The 17428-nt window shown below is 43.9% G+C and overlaps 1 protein-coding gene across 2 annotated transcripts in view; it reads left to right on the forward strand.

The window, feature by feature from the left end:
* The first annotated feature begins 4246 nt into the window (after positions 1-4246).
* ADCY2 (adenylate cyclase 2) overlaps positions 4247-17428 on the forward strand; it is a 430316-nt gene continuing 417134 nt past the window's right edge. Inside the window, exon 1 of one of the 2 annotated variants that reach the window (XM_077116823.1) lies at positions 4247-4468. In XM_077116823.1, the coding sequence (XP_076972938.1) occupies positions 4247-4468 (222 nt within the window). The remainder of the gene's footprint in view (positions 4469-17428) is intronic. The other variant, XM_077116824.1, reaches the window with a different exon arrangement.

Genomic DNA, 17428 nt, shown 5'->3' on the forward strand with positions numbered 1-17428 from the left:
CTCGGCTTAATCCATCAGCACTGTCTGTGTGATCTTTGGGTGGAGCTAACCAGCACTCCCATTGACCCAGCTTATCTAACTGTTTTTGAAATAGGAACTAGCAGTTGGGTTATTTTTAAAGCAAAAGCCATTGATTCAAAAACCTCTCCTGCAGCTTATTTATTTAATAATGCACAATCAATCAGGCGTGTTGCAGAGCATGTCAAGTCTGTGCTGAGGAAGCTGTAGGTGGCTGGAAGCCTTGTCCTCAGACCGTGCACCCCAGGGGCTCTGCCTGCAGGGTTTCTTAGTGTCAGCTGCTCACAGGACCAGCTACATAACTTGCAGGGTCCTATACAAAATTAAAATACGGGACACCTTGTTCAAACATTGTTCAGAATCTCAAGGTGGTGACAGTAGAACATGAAACTAGCGAAGTCGCCTCTGCTGGGTCGCGAGTGCTGCCCCCTGGCGTCGCAGGAATTCTCCTTTCTAGAGTTGTTTTACTCATTCAGGCCCAGAGTTTCCATGGTTGGATTCTTTGTGCATTTTGTCACAAATAAATCGATCTGTAGTAAATTTGTGGGAGAACACCTTTGCTCCCCGTTGCCATGTTCGCAGTGGCAGTCCTGCTACCTAAAGGCATGGAAGTGAACTCGTGGGGTCTTTGGGGTCCCTTTAGCTCCAGGCTCCCCACTAAGGGATATTTTTCATTCCACTTCATGCTATTTGTGAGTTATTATCCTGTTTTTTTTCTTCCTGTCTAAATGAAAAATGTTGTGAACTTTTAAAAAAGCATGCTTGGTACAACTGATTCTACAACACCAAAAGAATAATGATAATGATTATCCTGGCTTGCATTTTTTGCATTAAATATAAGGCAACAATGGAGAGCCCATCTCAACAGGAAAGGAGAGCACCAAAAATAAAATGACACTAATAACAAAGCCTCAGGGAAGCCTGATACATCCTTGAATTTTATATTACGCTCCCTACAAAAACTTTGCCTATGACAGGAGAATTTAAATTGTAGTGTGGCTGAGGGTGTTGATTTTTGCTCATGGTTTGCTTTTGGTAGCCCTATTGTCCACACTAGATTGGAAACTCCTACAAGGTTGCTGGGTCCCAGACCCACTAAATCCCCTCCTCCCTTCTTTTGGATATCTGGCATCTGGGCAGCACAAAATAAATATATGTTAAGTGAATTAATGAAGGGAAGAGTGATAACACATCTCATAGGAGTCAAGTGCAAAATTCCCTCATTGCAAAGGAGACTCATACTTTGCCAGAAAATTTTAACAAAATCTCCTGAAAGTCTCACAATAGCCCCTTTACCATATGGAGTGTGTGTGTGTGTGTGCGTGTGTGTGTGTGTGTGTGTGTGTGTATATATATATACACATGATATAGATACTGGATGTTGAAAACATTCCAATTCCCCTAGAATGGAGAAAGTGATTAATTAAGCATTTACTTTCTCTTTACTTTTTTTTCCCCATAAACTTAAATTATGCATCATTTACTTTTTTCTTCCTTCCTGAGTGGGCAAAGGTAGGCATTTATCAATACAAGGGGTAAAGAAGCAGTAAAAATGGGAGAGGAGATGAATAATTAGTATCATGCCAGCAAAGGAAAGGACTGGAAATGAACAACCCTGTGCATTCCGGAGAAGGGACAGAGCAGGAGGAATGGAGAAAATCACATAAGAAAACCGTGTCCAACTTCCTCTCCACCTGGCTTCCATAGGAGTTACCAGGTTCTGGATATGTAGAAGTTCCAGCCAGCAGTGTTGTCGCTGAAGCCAGCTCTCAGAATCACCAAAACCCTAAAATCGCCAAGCACAGTAATCACATTTCTCCCTTGGGTTCCAGAGGAAGACCAGAGCTCAGTGAATGGGTTTGGACCTGCAGAGAAGCTGCAGTTGTAACAACCTGGGTTTCAGAGGCCGGGTGAGCACTGGTGGGGAGGCCCCTGCAGACAAAAAACCGGACAAGGAAGAGCGTTTGGTTCTGCTGACGACCGGGGCGACCCGGGGCTGGAGACAGGCAGTGGGACCAGCAGGGGGATTTTTCAGGGGGCCCTGCCCATCCACAGCCTCTTCCCGTTTCTCCTGGTCTCCATGCCTCCAGCAGGAGAAGAGGCCCGGGAACCAGATGGAGTCTGGCGAGGCGAGATCCCTGGCCAAGGTGTCCCCGTCCTGGATGCGACCCTGAACCAGTCCCCTCCCCCTGCAGCTGGTGGCTGAGCTGGGCGACTCTCCATCCCCTACCCCTTAACTGCTGCTATAATTAAAACCCCTGGAAGGTTCCCGGTCCCTGTGTCTGTGCGCGGCCTGGGCCCTGCGGTCACGCGTTACGCAGCCATACAGCTGAGTCCCCTCCTCTGCCCGGAGGGTGACAGGCAGTGGGTCGGACAGCCAGGAAGCTTGGAAAGGACTCCGAGGTCTTAGGCGACCCAGAGATCAGTCCTGAGGCTGGCCTCTCCAGGAGGGGGAAACAAGTGCCCTGGAAGGGCTCCGGGCTGCTCTTTGATGGCTGGAGGTGGGAGGGTCACTACCTTGGATTCCTCAGGAAAAGGCTTTGGGGAGGAGATGGGATTTGAGGGTCTTAGGGCCGGGCAACACCCAAACAGGAGAAACGAAGGGTGGCTCCTTCGGAAGGGGGGCGACGCGTCCTCCCCCGAAACACGTGAGCGGCTTGGGCTCCCAGGCAGTCGGGAGGGGACACAGCCCCCGCGTGGCACCAGCACAGCCTCGCGCGCCTCCCGGTGCCAGGTCGCCCGAAGTGGCTTCGGAGGGGGTGTGTCTCAGAGGCGCCCCGGACCCACGCCGGCGCCCCGCCCCGCTTCCCCTAGTGCGGCCGTGCTGCGGTCCCGTGAGACGGAAGAGGCTGCAGCAGGACTGTGATCTGGCCAGAGGGCGCCCCGGTAGCCACAGCTCACCCACCTTCACTCCCCCGCCACGGGAAACCTGGGCCCAGCCGGTAGCTCCCAAGTATGATCTCAGCTGCAAGAGCAGGGTGCAGGGGACACTGTTTCCCGGAGGACACGGCGGGGGCGCACAGTTCACCACAGCACCCTCTGCTGCGCGTTTGGGGGCTGCTCCCTGCTAAGGGCTCTCCTCCAGCCCAGCGCTTTCCCGCCCCTGCAGGGCGTCCCGGTTGCCCTCGGAAAGAGCGGAGAGGGGCCTGGGGACCCCGCCTCCGTGGCACGGAGATGAGAGATAAAGAGAAGGAAAGATGAGAGATAAAGATAAACCTACCTATGGGGGTGGGTACAGGGGGCGCTGGAGATATCTTCTCCGGAGCTGACAGTGTCAAGGAGGAGGTCCCCCGCTGCCCTTTGCCTGCGTGTGTGTGTGTGTGTGTGTGTGTGTGTGTGTGTGTGTATGTGTGTGTGTGTGTGTGCGCGCGGGGTGGGGTGGGGGGAGCCGAAAGGTGACCTGACCCCTCCCTCGCCAAACGGGCGGGAGGCCCATCCCCCGCCGCTGTTTTCTGAGAGAGGTGGGAAAGTGTGTGTGCGGGGGGGGGGGGGGGGATGGTGGGTGGTGGTGGTGGCAGGACGGTGTGACCCCCTTGCACTCCCACTGAGCCCTCAGACGGTGCAGGGGAGGGTAAGAGAAGGGGCGGAGCACTCTCAGAGGCTGGGGGCAGGAAGGTGTGACCCCATATCTTGCTGATTGCGCTCTGAGCCCCCACCCGCCCTCCCACCCTCCAGGAACCCTCTATAAATGGGGACCCGAGGGTGGGCGCCCCCTCCCCACAGCCCTCTGAGAGAAGTGGGAGATGGGGGTGGTGACAGAGGGACGGAGTCCCCCACCCCCGGCGCTAGGCTGACATAGGGCCGAGGAGGGTGGGGGACCCAGGGACTGAGGTGGGGGCCGCGGGAGGGGTCGGCTCCGCCCGCGTGCAGGAGGCCGGGATGCGGGACGCGAGGCGGACCGAGGGGGTGCGGAGGCGGGCCGGAGGGGGCGGGTCCAGGCGGGCCGGGTGCGTCGCGGCTGGGGGGCGAGGGCTGTCGAGGCGGGTCGGGGGCGGGGACCCGAGCCAGGGGAGCGGCGAGGCGGGCCGCGAGGGCCCCTCCCGTCGAGCCCGCCCCTGCCGCGGCCCCGAGCCGCCCGGCGGTCCCCGCCCGCGTCCGCGCGCCCCGCTGGGGGCCGAGCTCCGCCCGCGCCCAAGGCCCCAGCGCGCAGCTCTCGGGCGCCGCAGCCGGGCCGGGAGGCGGCGCGGGCAGGGCCGGGGGTGGAGCGCGCGGCCCGCGAGCCGCCCCGATGTGGCAGGAGGCGATGCGGCGGCGCCGCTACCTGCGGGACCGCGCCGAGGCAGCGGCGGCGGCGGCGGCGGGCGGCGGCGACGGGCTGCAGCGGTCCCGGGACTGGCTGTACGAGTCCTACTACTGCATGAGCCAGCAGCACCCTCTCATCGTCTTCCTGCTGCTCATCGTCATGGGCACCTGCCTCGCCCTGCTCGCCGTCTTCTTCGCGCTCGGGCTGGTGAGTGGCCTCCGCGCTCGGTGCCCCCGCTGGTCCTCGCCCCCGAGGCGGGGGGTCCGCCCGGCCGAGCCGCGTCCCTCCGGGTTCAAGCCCTCGGCCCGCCGCCGCCCGCCTGGCTCGGCTCCGGGCTGCGGAGAAGAGAAAAGTTTCCCGGGGAGGCTCAGCCCCAAATAAAGTTGCAGCGGGGGACGGGCAGGGCGATTGGCTTTGCCATCTCTGCGCGCCCCTCGCCAACTCAGAGGCCTCAAGTCTTAGCACCCCTGGCGTTGGCCCTGCGCTCCCCCGCCCCGCGTCTCTATCTGCTGCCCCTGTCCCCGCGCGGACTTGATTTGACGCTGGGAAAAGCACGCCTTGGAAAAGTGGTTAATAGAAAGGGAAACGAAATATTTTATTATTATACGTCTTTGCCTTTAACTATGTATCTGTTTAGCCCCATCAGACAGAAAGCGATGGCAGGGTTGACCTGTTGTGAAAAATGCATCCCCAGAGGCTGAGAGTAAGCAGCAGTTCGGGTGTACTGTAAGTTTCCTGTCATTCCAAAGAGGGGCTAGTCGTGTTGACTGTTTTAATAATCTGTTTTGTACAAATTATTAAAGTGTGGATTTCATCACGGGGAGCATCATGCAACGCCACAGCTGATGTCAGTGTTGCCAATTTGTATATTTCTTCCAAGCAGCAATCCTTGGTTCGCCCCCTCAACTGTGAGGGGAAATCTGTAGATGGCAGTAAACTTCCTGTTAACTGATCTCTTGGTTTGTCATTCAAAGTTTTGCACCGCCAGTGATGTATGTGTCCAGATGTTGTGGGAGACATCGATTTCCCCTGGAGATTTTGGACCGTTGTTGATCTGGAACATGTCTCCACTGAATGATATTTGCTGTGTGTGTGTGCTTATTGCACAAATATGCACCTTTATGTTTTTGTGTCCACGGAGCAAAGAAATGGATGCTTGCTTGCATTTCACCAAGTGCACAAAATAGCTGTCCTTGGTATTTGGCAATTTGTGAGATTCTGAGCCAGATGGTACTCAAATATTATGCATGGGGAATGTTGATACCTTCATGGGGTTCTTTAAAAAATAAGGTTTTCCCTTTTCTTTCATTATACAATGAGCTCAAGGAGGGAAAAAATAGAAAATAGAAGGTGGAAGGCCATGATGCCACAGATCACAAACAGATTCTTGTCCTATGCAGCGTGGAGCAGAGAGTGCTTCTCTGTTTTTTGATGTTTGAGCATGAATCTGGGGCAGTCCCCAGACCTTGCCAGCCTAACCAGTTTCTGATGCTCCCTAGAATGTCCCCTGCATCTCTCTTTACTACTTTTGTGATTGAAAAGGGTGACTTCCGGGGAACCTTTAGTTCCGCCTCATTGGCAAGCAGTGTCTCCACAGCCACTTCCTTTGTTTCCCCCTTTACCTGCAGGGAAGAACAGAATGCCAGAGTTTTCCTCTGGAAGTTCCTTCTGCTAGGACATTTCTGCTTGTGCTTCTCTTGAATCTGTAATTCAAACCCATCTGGCTTGTTCTCCTCTAAATGGAAAGGGTGAGCAGGTGATGGTCTATTTATAGCACCATTAATATATTTAAAGACAAATGTGATGTTCATCACTCTGCCCCCCCACCCCATTTTATTTTCTATGTCACAGAGCTCTCATTTAAAAACTCTTATTGATATAGATATTCTTTCAGACCATTAGAGATTAAATCTGGTTGAGCCTAAAGCACCTCTCTTTAACTTGTCTTTTTTCTATTTATGTTGCATTTTACTTGGCACAGATGCTACAGTGGTATCCTTTTGAAAAAATTCATGCATCCTAAGTTTTCCTTTATTAATTAATAATTTCTGTACTTTCTTTGCATTCATCTAAATCCATTTTTAGCAGAAAGTGAGCAATTTCTGTGACACACCCAGAATGAGGTCCAGGGACAGTGAAATAGATCCTGTTTTTTGCTGTACCTGGTCTGTGGTCTGATACCTACTATGTTTATATCTTTATGTCTTTGAGATGACAAGTTTTGTGGAAATGTCCACAATGAGAGAAAGTGGCTTGGTCCAGTAGAGGAACTGCTTTAGTTGGAGACCCCGAGTGTGGCTGCTGGGCTGGGTCAGAAGTGGGACCTGGCTGCTGGAAATGGGACCCTGCCCTCCCGAACTTGACCTCTGGAAGGACTAGGACAATTCTGAGCTCCCAACAGCTTATTTCTATTTTGCTTTCAGTGATATGATAACCAGGATCTTCGCTTTCCAAAAAAAATGATCCATCCAGATTGTCAAAGAGGGTTGGGTGGGAGCATTTGAAGATGGGATCACGTGAACTTTTAGAACTGTGTTCATGTGAAAGGATTGAGTTCCTTTATCAGACTGAGTTGAGTTTGTCTTCTGTTAGGTCCACCTTGGGATATGGAAAATAGCTGCTTTTGGGCCCTGCCTCAGGACTTCCACCTTAGAACACTTTACTAGAATAGCTGGGCTCTGATGTAATTCAGAAGCTAAGCAGATCTATTTTTGCTGCCTGAGATCTTGGACAGATTCCTTCTTTCCCCTGAATCTGCTTGATTCTGATTTCTGTTAGACTTTCATCAGTTCTCACGGTAGAAAAAGTCTAGTGATTTTCTTAACACAAATTCATAGTCTCCTAGAGCATTTTGACTACAAAATGATTCTAGAAAATTCCAGGTACTTAGTGACTTTATTTTTGCTATATGTAAATGCCTGTGCATGAGGTGATTTAACTATCTATTAAAAAGCATGAGACATGCATCCTCTTGATTTAGTATACTCTAATTGGCATTGTCCCAAAGTGATTCCATTTAATTTCAATATACATTCCAATCATGAAGTGAAAGCAATCCTCAAGGTATTTGTATTGTGCTATGAGAATAAACCCTGACTAGAAACTTCACAATCTTGCTGAATTGGTTATTTTCTATATAAAAAGCTCTAATATTGGCTTAGTCTCATATTTGTTAAAAAAAAACTGAAGGCATGAAGAAAAGTAAATAAAGCACACAATAGCTTATCTTGAATTGAGCTATTCTGCTTAGAAATATGGAAAATATTTCTGTTGCTCACCGTAGAAAATTTTCATGAAAAATTCTGACTTATGCTGTGTTTGGCATTAGTTTACTGAGTGCCTACGAAGTGGCAGGTATGGGGGTAATTGTTGGGACGTGATGAGCAAATTCATCTGGACGCCTTGTATTGCAAAGCTTAGAACTGAGGACACCAACATTTGAGTTCCACGTCTTAGCTTCTCAGAACTGGTTCTCATTACTCAATGCATGGAAACACTTTCTCAGAATTAAATTCTTTCTCATTTATTATGTCCCAAATCAATGAGTGTTTCTGAAAATCTTCCTGTCATTGTTAGGAAAGGTTGACATAATTTTTTTATTTTGTCACAATACTTTTTGACCCCAGCCAGATTTGTTTGGGCTAAAATTTATTATCAGAAATAGTCCATATTATTTCAAGGTAAATGGGGAAAAACTTAATTCCCACTATTTCTTTCTTACTTTTTTTAAAATTTAATTTCATTTTCCCCCACATACCGCCTTATTTTTAACACCTTACATTAGTGTGGTACATTTGTTATAATTCATGAAAGAATGTCATTATGATTGCACTATTAGCTCCGTTGTCCATTGATTACGATAGGGTTCAAAAGTCAGATATTGCACTAAAATTATTTTTTTATTTTAGTTTTTGGACATGATATTGAAATTTGTAAAAGAATATATGCTCTTATAAAATATGAAAATTTGCATGATTTTTACATAGAATATTGTCTACCTTCCTACTTTTACAGTGAGTTTATGAGCTAGATCTTTAAAAGCAAAAGCCAGAAGAACTTTTCATTACAAATCAATTTCCAACAGCAGATTTTTTTGTCTGGGGGCAGATCTATCAGGGTTTCTTTTATCTATACATTGGAAAAGAATCTTATTTCTTCTAAGATGCACAAAGGAAAAAACAAGCAAAAATCTCAATAATTTGAAGAGGGAAATCATTTTTATTATTTCAGACAAACTTTCAACACCCCTAGGGCCTGTGGAATGATGCCAGCAAGGAGAAGTTAAACCCCTCAGCATCATTAGAGATAAAGGATAGAGAAGGCAGATAAATATGCTCATCATTTCTTCCAAGGAACAGAGAAATCAGTGCATATGTTCTCTATTTCCTTAATTCTGGGGCTAGAGAGGATTAGATGCATGTTCTTAGATATTGGAGTGAAGGTAGCTAAAGAGCCATTTTTTTTGCACATTTCTGTACTTGCAGGAAAATCTTACTTTGAGGGTGTTTGCAATTTGTAACCATGAATTCAGTAAATCATTTTAGTTATAATTTAACTGTGGTATAAATAAAGGCCAAGGAAAAACCGTTATTTTCTGTAGGAAAAAATGTTGCAATTTGGAGGGCTAGCATGAAAGATTTGGAAACATCCATTGACTATTAAAATACATAAATAAAATATATGCAAATGACCTTGCCTTCCTTGTCTTAGAAAGACAATGGAGTATAATGGTTAAGAGCATCTTACTTATCTCCACTGGAATTTAGGCTTTCTCCCTTTCTATCTCTGTGTCATTGGACAAGTTATTTAACCTTTCTGCATCCTAGTTTCCTTGTTTGTAAAATGGGATATGCTTACCTGATGAGGTAGTCAGAATGGCACAGAAAGGCACAGAATAACTTCCCAGGAACCATTAGATGTTAGGGGGTCTGCCATAGCTCTATTTAATTGTTAGAAGGGCACTCATTCTACAGATGTGAAACCTGGAACCTAGAGAAAATTATTTTCTCAAGATCACTCAGATGTAGAGCTGGGACCACATCCGGGAAGTTGACTCCTTGCTAGGGAAAGTTCCCTAGGAAACATGGCCACAGAGATACTTACACCCTCAACCTTCATTCTTCTTTGAAATCCAAAATAAACTGAGACACATTTCTATGCTTTTTTCGTTTAATGTAAAAAGGAATTTGTGATAGAAGTGCCTCCTCATGATTAACTAATTGAAATGGCGGCATTGTTTATTTTCCTTATGGTAAATATTCCCAGTACCTTCCTCATCAAGCAGATGACTCACTTATAGCTTTACTTGTGTGGTCTGGAAAGCCCCTGCTAGAAATACCGTGACAGGCAATATCCACTTCCATTAAGCTTTACCTGAAACTTATGGATTCTTACTGATATTTTAAAATCAAATTTCTATTTGAAATATAGAAACACTGTTAGAGCTGAAATGTTATTCTGCTAAGGTGTTTTGTAGTGGTAGTAATAACTTTAATAGTCGATTAGCAGTTCCTGGGGCTTGGAGAGTTGAAGCTAGCTTGGGCATAACTCCCAAATCTCCAGGTACCCTGGACCTCTCAATGCCTTGATATTGGCAGCATGGCAAACTGTGGAGCCTGACTGGTTCTTTTGAGAAATGTGATCATCACTATGCCTGGTGGTGCTCCATCCTGAAGGGTCTCATCTCCAATGCACTGATATGGTCCCTTAAACTCCATGGTACCAGCTTGGATCCCTCGGACTTAGAGCATCCATATCTGCCCAGCCAAGTCAACCCTTTCCTTCTGGAGTTTAACAACTACCTATACCCACCATTCCCACCTGCATCCCCTCCTATGCCTACAAAGCTTGCGGACTATACAAAATAACTTCACTACTACGTTACTGTCATCTGAAGTTTAGGAAACTTTTGTGGATTAGTCTTGTCTTCTCAACTGCTTCTTCATTCTGGGAGGGAAGAAAGTCACCACTTGGTGCTTCACACAGAGGTGACCACATTACAGGTATTAATTAACAGATGGTTAATTTCTAGCCATCATTGCTTTTCCTGAGCAGCTGTCATTTCCCTCCTGGAGCTTAAGTGGTTAAGAGCACAAACCTTGTAGTCGCGACTTGACTTGGGTCTCAGTCTTGCCGTTTACAGGGTGTTCCTGACAAGTTCATTTATGTGCCCCAGCCTCAGTTTCTTCATCTGCGACATCAGGTGCATAACAGATCCAGACTCTTGGAGCTCTGTGGGGAACAATGAGATGAGTCAAAAGGGCCGTTAGTACCACCCCTGGTACGTGTTGTCTCAACAGATGGAAATCACCGTTGCTGTTGTTTCTGGGCTGCATGTGGCTTTCCTTGCTAAGAGCTTGTGTAGGTAATGCCAGGCAGAAAATGAAATGAGTACTAGGATTTCTGATTCTCAGTGTGGAACGGTCGGGATATGTTCCTTCTTGTGTGATGAAAGTTATTACACGTATGACTATGAGTTATTAAAAAATGGAAATAAGGAAGAACATGGATGGTTCAATTAAAAGTTACATTTTGACCTAACTTTAACACTTTCTAGCACTCAGATTCTTGTCAAATCAGCACATATTGCCCTTCAGTTTTTTCAGTTTTGTTAACCTGGGATAAAATTCTATACGAAATTACCAAGAGTAGTAAGATGATGCTTAGCATGTTTCTTGATTTGGAACTAAGAAATTGACACTGGCCATCCTGGATTGCAACCCCAAGGTACATTTGGGAGGAGAGAGAGGTTTTTTGAGCCACCTGGTGTGTTTGGACATTTCACCAAATGAAACCTGCGCTGATGTTACTTCAATGCCTTCTTTGTATGAGGATACATTAAACCCACCATGAGGAGAGATTTGGAAGAAGACTTTATTAGTCCAACTACTTCTGGCAATGTTACAAAAATAACTCTCTTTTTTTTTTTTTAATTTCTGCTTACATTTGGAACTAGACTCCAATGACAGAGTATTGGGCATCCTAAGAACAAGCTCAACACTAAAATGATTGTGAGCTGCTTTCTCAACTAGTGTTTCCGATCTGCCGGGGTTCTAGAACAATGGTGCCAAGACAGAGAGTGGGTCACAACTACTAGGAATACATGAGACAATTTGTATCACTGAGTTGAACAAAGTCACATTAAAAAACAAACCAAAATAACAACAAATTGATGCCTGAAAAGGGAAGTTTAAATTAATAAGGCAATTAAAATACATTGAATAAATAATTTGTTGCATTTGAAACATGCAGAATCAGACCTGAGTCTCTGGTATGGCAGGCGAGAACTCTGCCTGCTGAATGCACCCATAACATGCATTCTTAAGTACAAGAGTTTCTTTTTAAAATGCTGACATCCCTTAGCATCCCTAAGCTGCCCAGATAGTCAGGGTTGTCTGTGAGAATCCCACGAATAACTCCCATCTTGAAGGTCACTGTTGTAAAGAAATGTCCTGGTGCAGAAGATGGCAGATGAGTGCAATTGTCATGGGGGCCCCTGAATGCAAGGTTTTGGAATGAAAATTTCTACCCATTTCTTCAGTGTGCTTTGATAGCCCTCAGACAATCATGATTTGGGGTTATTGTAGCAAGGATGCACTAAAGGTCTTGGAATTCATTCTTCTGTGCTTTTGCCCCACCACATCACTGCTGTATTTAGAATTTCCTGTATTTTTAAAGCTATATATATAAATAAAGGGCAAAATAATTAAGATTTCAAACTGCGAGTGATCTGTGGACATTATAAAGAATACAAAAGTTTAAACTGTTTTATTACTAGAACCAAACTACCTTGTGATGTTAAAAATTCAGGAAATAAAGATGACAGGTAAATACAAATGGAACCGATAATGAAGAAATGGTAATATAACTTCTATGTATGGTGCCCTAATGCTTAATCCTTTCCCATCATTGGCTTACAATTAATTCAAAAACATGATACACATTTTCTTCTACATTGGACTTTGGGTGCACAGAAAGGGCTTAATCAGAATCTTTGATTCTTTACAATTTTCTCTATTTGATTATGCATGGCTCCATTATTTATCTCTATTAAAATAAACACTCATAAACCCAGTCCAAACTAGAATACCTCTGAGAACATATTCCTATCTGAATTCTCCACTGATCCCATTTGACTCTTGTGCTTGCAGATAAAAGCATCATATGCAATTTTGTGTTTATCATGCTCTTAGTTCTGTTTTTACTTTATCATTATGTCAGTACATGATTTACACACACACACACACACAACCATTTACATTTTTCCCCTTGTTGGAAATCAATTTTTGCAGTTCTGGTTCAAGTCCTTCTTTCCCCATCTTTGTCATATATCAGAATTCCCTGTATGGGTGGTTTGTAATGGGTTTTCTGTTCTGTTCCATGGTGATATTTTTAAAAAGCTGCACTAATACTGTAATGTATAATTCCGAAAGCTTTAAAATAATATTTAGATAGGTCATGGGAAGTAAGTGCATTCCTCTTCAACTCCTTAACAAGTGTCTTGGCTATTCTCAGCCTTGTTCTTCCATATAAATTTTAGAATCAACATTTTAATTTCCGCATAACGATTGCTATTGGGATCTTGTTAGTGTCATTTTAATATATCGTTCCATTTGCTAAGAATTGATATTTTAGTTAGTTTTTCTCTTCATTAATTTATGTGCTCTATATAATTTTATAATTTTTTATATGGGGTTCGTATTCTCCAATCTAAAGCCCTATTTTGTAGTTTTGTTGCTTGTTTTTTAACAAGCAACTGTTAATGGTGTTTTTTTTTTAAGAAAATTGTGATTTCTATTATTATGTTGCATGTTGAAGAAATATAATTGCATTTTTGTGTATAATTTTATGTCAAGGTAACTTGGCTAGCATATCCTGTTATTACTAGCAATTGAACTGCAAATACTTTCAAGTTTCCTCATAGACTATCATGACATCTGAAAATAATGGGAGTTTTATTTCCACTTTTCTTGTAGTAAGACATTTAATTTCTTTATTCTTGTCTTTTTGTCCTGGCTAGGGAAACTTACAGAATATTGTCAAAATTAGTGATTGTGGGTATTCTTGTTTTTTTTTTATTTTCAGTAAAATCATTTCAAATTTATCCATTTAGGATGATTTTGGTGAAACTTTTGTATTTATACTTATCAGATTGAGATTTTTTTAAAACTGTTTTATTATGAAACATAACATATATACAAAAAAAGGACAAATTTCCGAGTACATTTTAACAAGTAGTTATAGAACAGATTTTAAAGTTTGGTATGGGTTACAGTTCCATGGTTTTTCATTGATTGATTGATTGATTTGTTTTTTACTAGCTGCTCCAAGACACTGGAGACCCAGATTGAGATTTTATTCTAATTTACAAAACAGATTTTATTGTGATTGGGTGTTGAATTATGCCAAATTGAGAGAATCACATTCCTTCTTTGTTGTTTTTAATCTGTCAATGTAGTGAATAATTATTGTAGATTTTCCAATATTAGACAATCGTTTATTCCTAGAGCAAAGGCAATTTTCATGATATCTTTTTATACAACGTTAGGTATGACACTTTATGACTTTGCAAGTATAGTCAATCCTCATTGTTCACAAATTTCATATTTGCCAATTCACCTACTTGCTAAAATATATTCATAACATCCAAATCAATATTCACTCAACCCTTTTGGTCATTCAGGACGTGCAAAGTGGCAAAAAAATGTGAGCTGCCCCATCAGCCTTATGACCTTGTTCCCAGCCAAGGTCAAACAAGGGCATGCTCTGCCTTCCTGTTTCTGTTCTCATTCTGTGACCATGTGTCCTTTTCGCAACATACTTAGTGTAGCGTGTTTTGCATTTTTCTGCTTTTGAGTGTTGATTGTGCTGTTTAAAATGGTCCCAAGAATAGCGCTGAAGTGCTGTCTAGTACTCTTAAGTGCAGGAAGGCTGCACTGTACTTTATGGAGAATATCCATGTGTTGGGTAAGCTTTGTTCTGGCAGGTGTAGTCCTGCTGGCAGGCCTTTTGGAGGCCATGAATGAACACCCTTAACTAAGGAGCTCCAATTACCTGGCCCACTGCGGTTTTTTATTAAACTTGCTTCAATTTGTGTTCAGAGGCTCTGTTTAAGTGTTGCTGTGAAATGTTCTGAAGGCAGTGATGAGTCTACATGGAGGCAGTCTCTAAAAGGCTGGTGCAACAGAAAACTTCCTAGGGAACCGCTGATGCAAATTTAAGGAGAAAGCAAAAGATGTAAGGTGTCTTGAAAACATAAGCACACATCAAACAAGGTTTTGTATTGATTACTTGTTGAAATGTTGTGCACACAAGCTTACAGGAGCCTAACCTTGTATTTTCTTTAGGGACAATGGTTCAGTTTTCCCTAATTCAGTGTTCGCAGTGATGTTATGCAATTTAACACCCATGGATAATGAGAAATGACTCTGTGTTCTTTGGTGAAAGAAATTTGGAATGTTCTTTCGTCAAACAGCCATCTATTACTATTTTTTGATTTAAGTTTTACCAGTCCTATATAATAAGTCAGGGAGTTTGCTTTCTTTTCCAATTTTCTGAAAGAGTTTTTCATTGTATTGGGAAGAGTTGGTAGAATTTGCATAGTCACATGGCCTTGTGGCTTTCTTTGTAGGGAGACTTTGAAACGTCTGCTTTGATTTCTTTGATAGCAACTGGATTATTTAGTAATTCTAATTTTATTTCTTAAGCCAGTTTTGATAAGATTCCTAAAATAATTTTTGCGTTTCATTCAACTTCTCAAATCTGATGGCATTCATTTGCTAATGCTATTCTCTTTCTATCATTTTAACATCTGCTCTAAGGTTTTATTTATAATGTATCTTCTTATGCCTTCTCTTTTCCCCAAATAATCCCATCAGATGTCTGTTTTGTTTTAACTATTTCAATGACCAACCTTTTTTCTTTGCTGGTACTCTGTATTGCATTTTTGTTTTTTGTTTCATTCATTTCTGTTCCTATCTTATTATGCCTTGTATTAGTCAGAACATGTTAGATTATGTTATGGAAACAACTCCAAAATCTCAGTTGCTTAACACAACAGAGGAACAGAGGTTTATAGTCTGCTCGTTCTACACAGTAAATGTGAGTCAGCAAAGGAAGCATCTCAGGTAGTGTCTTAGGGATTTGGGTTAAAGGGAGCCGCATCTCAGAATGCATTTCCTTCCTCAATGGCCAGTCCATGGAAGACCAGAAAGCCTCAGTGCCTTATTCCTGACAGTGAAATTCTTCCACATGGAAGTGACACATCACTTTCATTCATTTTTCATTGGCCAAAGTTAAGTATTTAACCTATCATTTGCTACATAAAAGCCTACCCTAAACCTTAGTGATTTAAAACAATGATCACTTATTTTTCTCACGAATCTGGGAGAAAATGAGCTGAGTTACTCAGTCCCTAAGAAGAGACTATTCCCCCAAACTCAATCCAGATGTAGTCAAGAAGATGGTAAACAAGGAAGAATGCTGCAGAGGGCAGATTTAGAGACCACAGAAAACCGTAAACAAAGTGGCTACTTCCAGAACCAGAGTCAGGGTCTAATAAAGTATCGATTCCCAGTCGTAGGGTTAGGGGCTCCTAAAATGCCTGTCCCAGAAGGATTTAGAATCCCTCTGGACCAGAGACTGATGAGTGTCATTCATTCTTCCCTTGGGATAATGGGCATGTTTATTGTGATTACCATCTGTATATGGGAGAGTGGGTGGATGGTTGCTAGCAAGTCATTTTAGTCCATAAGACTCCAGATCAAGAGGAGCCATACCCACACTTAATCTAGAAATTACTACTGATCATTTCCTTTGAACAAACTTGTGCCCTTCACACAGAGATCATAGACTTTGAGCGTTTTGCCTTGATTGGGATTTTGGAGCACTGCTCCAGGGAAAGGGGCATTCAGGTTTCCATAAGGATCTAGCAAACCAAAGGTTTGGTGCTCAGATAGTAGACTGTGGTAGTAATTGGGGCTGTTAAATATTCTCTTGGTTATAGTTGTGTTAGTACAATTGTCTGCAAAAGTTTCCTTCCCTGTATATATGCTTTTCTGGTTAGGAAGCTACTGGAATGCAGTATACCAGAACTGGAATGGCTTTTGAAAAGGAAAATTTAGTAAGTGACGAGTTTACAGTTCTAAGCCTATAGAAGTGTCCAGTGAAGGCATCCAGGGAAAGATACCTCAATTCAAGGACGGCCGATGGGTCAGGAACACCTCTTTTAGCTGGGAAGGCATACTGGTCCCTTGCTAGTCGCTTGCTCCTGGGCTGCGTTGCTTTCAGCCTCTGTTCCTGTGGGGGTTTCTCACTTTGCTTCTCCAGGGCTGGCTTTCATCTCTTGGCTTCCCTTGGCTCTCTCCAGGTTCTGGTTTGCTTAACATCTCATGGCAATGTCTGCTGGACTCCAAGCATCTCCAAACACCTGTGTCTCTGTTCTCTTCCTGTCAGTTCTGCTCTGAAGTTTTGGCTTTGTCATTTCTGTTGTTTCTGGTTCTCTCCAAAATGTTCCCTCTTTAAAAGATTTCAGTAAACTAATCAAGACCCACCTGGAATGGGTAGAGTCACGTCTCTATCTAATCAAAAGGTCACATCCAGAATTGGGTGAGTCACATCTCCTTGGAGATAATCTAATTGAAAGCTTCCAACCTACAGTATTGAATCAGGACTAAAAGCAATGGTTGCCCTGACAAGACTGACTCAAGATTAAAACATGGATTTTCTGGGGTACATAATATTTTCAAACCAGCAAACATGTCTTGTGAAATTCTCTCCCATGCTGGACAACCTACCGATTGCAACGTGACATAAGCAAACATTTGAAAATGGTTGGGTATTGGGGCCTGCCCTCTTCCTTGCTACTCTTTGGAACCCTGGGAACTTCATGCAAAAGAAGTCCTGACTGCCTGCTGGATGATGGGAGAGATGTAGCTCTATAACCCAGTCCCTACACCTGACTGCCATGGCTGACTACCTGCCAACGTGCCACAGGTATAAATGAAGCTATCTTAGATGATCCAACTGCAGGCAGACCTGCCCACAGGCCATGCAAAGGTGAGCTAGCCAGCAGAGATCAACTGGACCAGACCAGAAGACTGGAGAGCTGACCCACAGAAGTCAGAGCTAAATGAAATAATAGTTTTTTCAAGCTGTTACAGTCTGGAG

Source organism: Tamandua tetradactyla, chromosome 9, assembly GCF_023851605.1.
Source record: "Tamandua tetradactyla isolate mTamTet1 chromosome 9, mTamTet1.pri, whole genome shotgun sequence".
Lineage (NCBI taxonomy): Eukaryota > Metazoa > Chordata > Mammalia > Pilosa > Myrmecophagidae > Tamandua > Tamandua tetradactyla.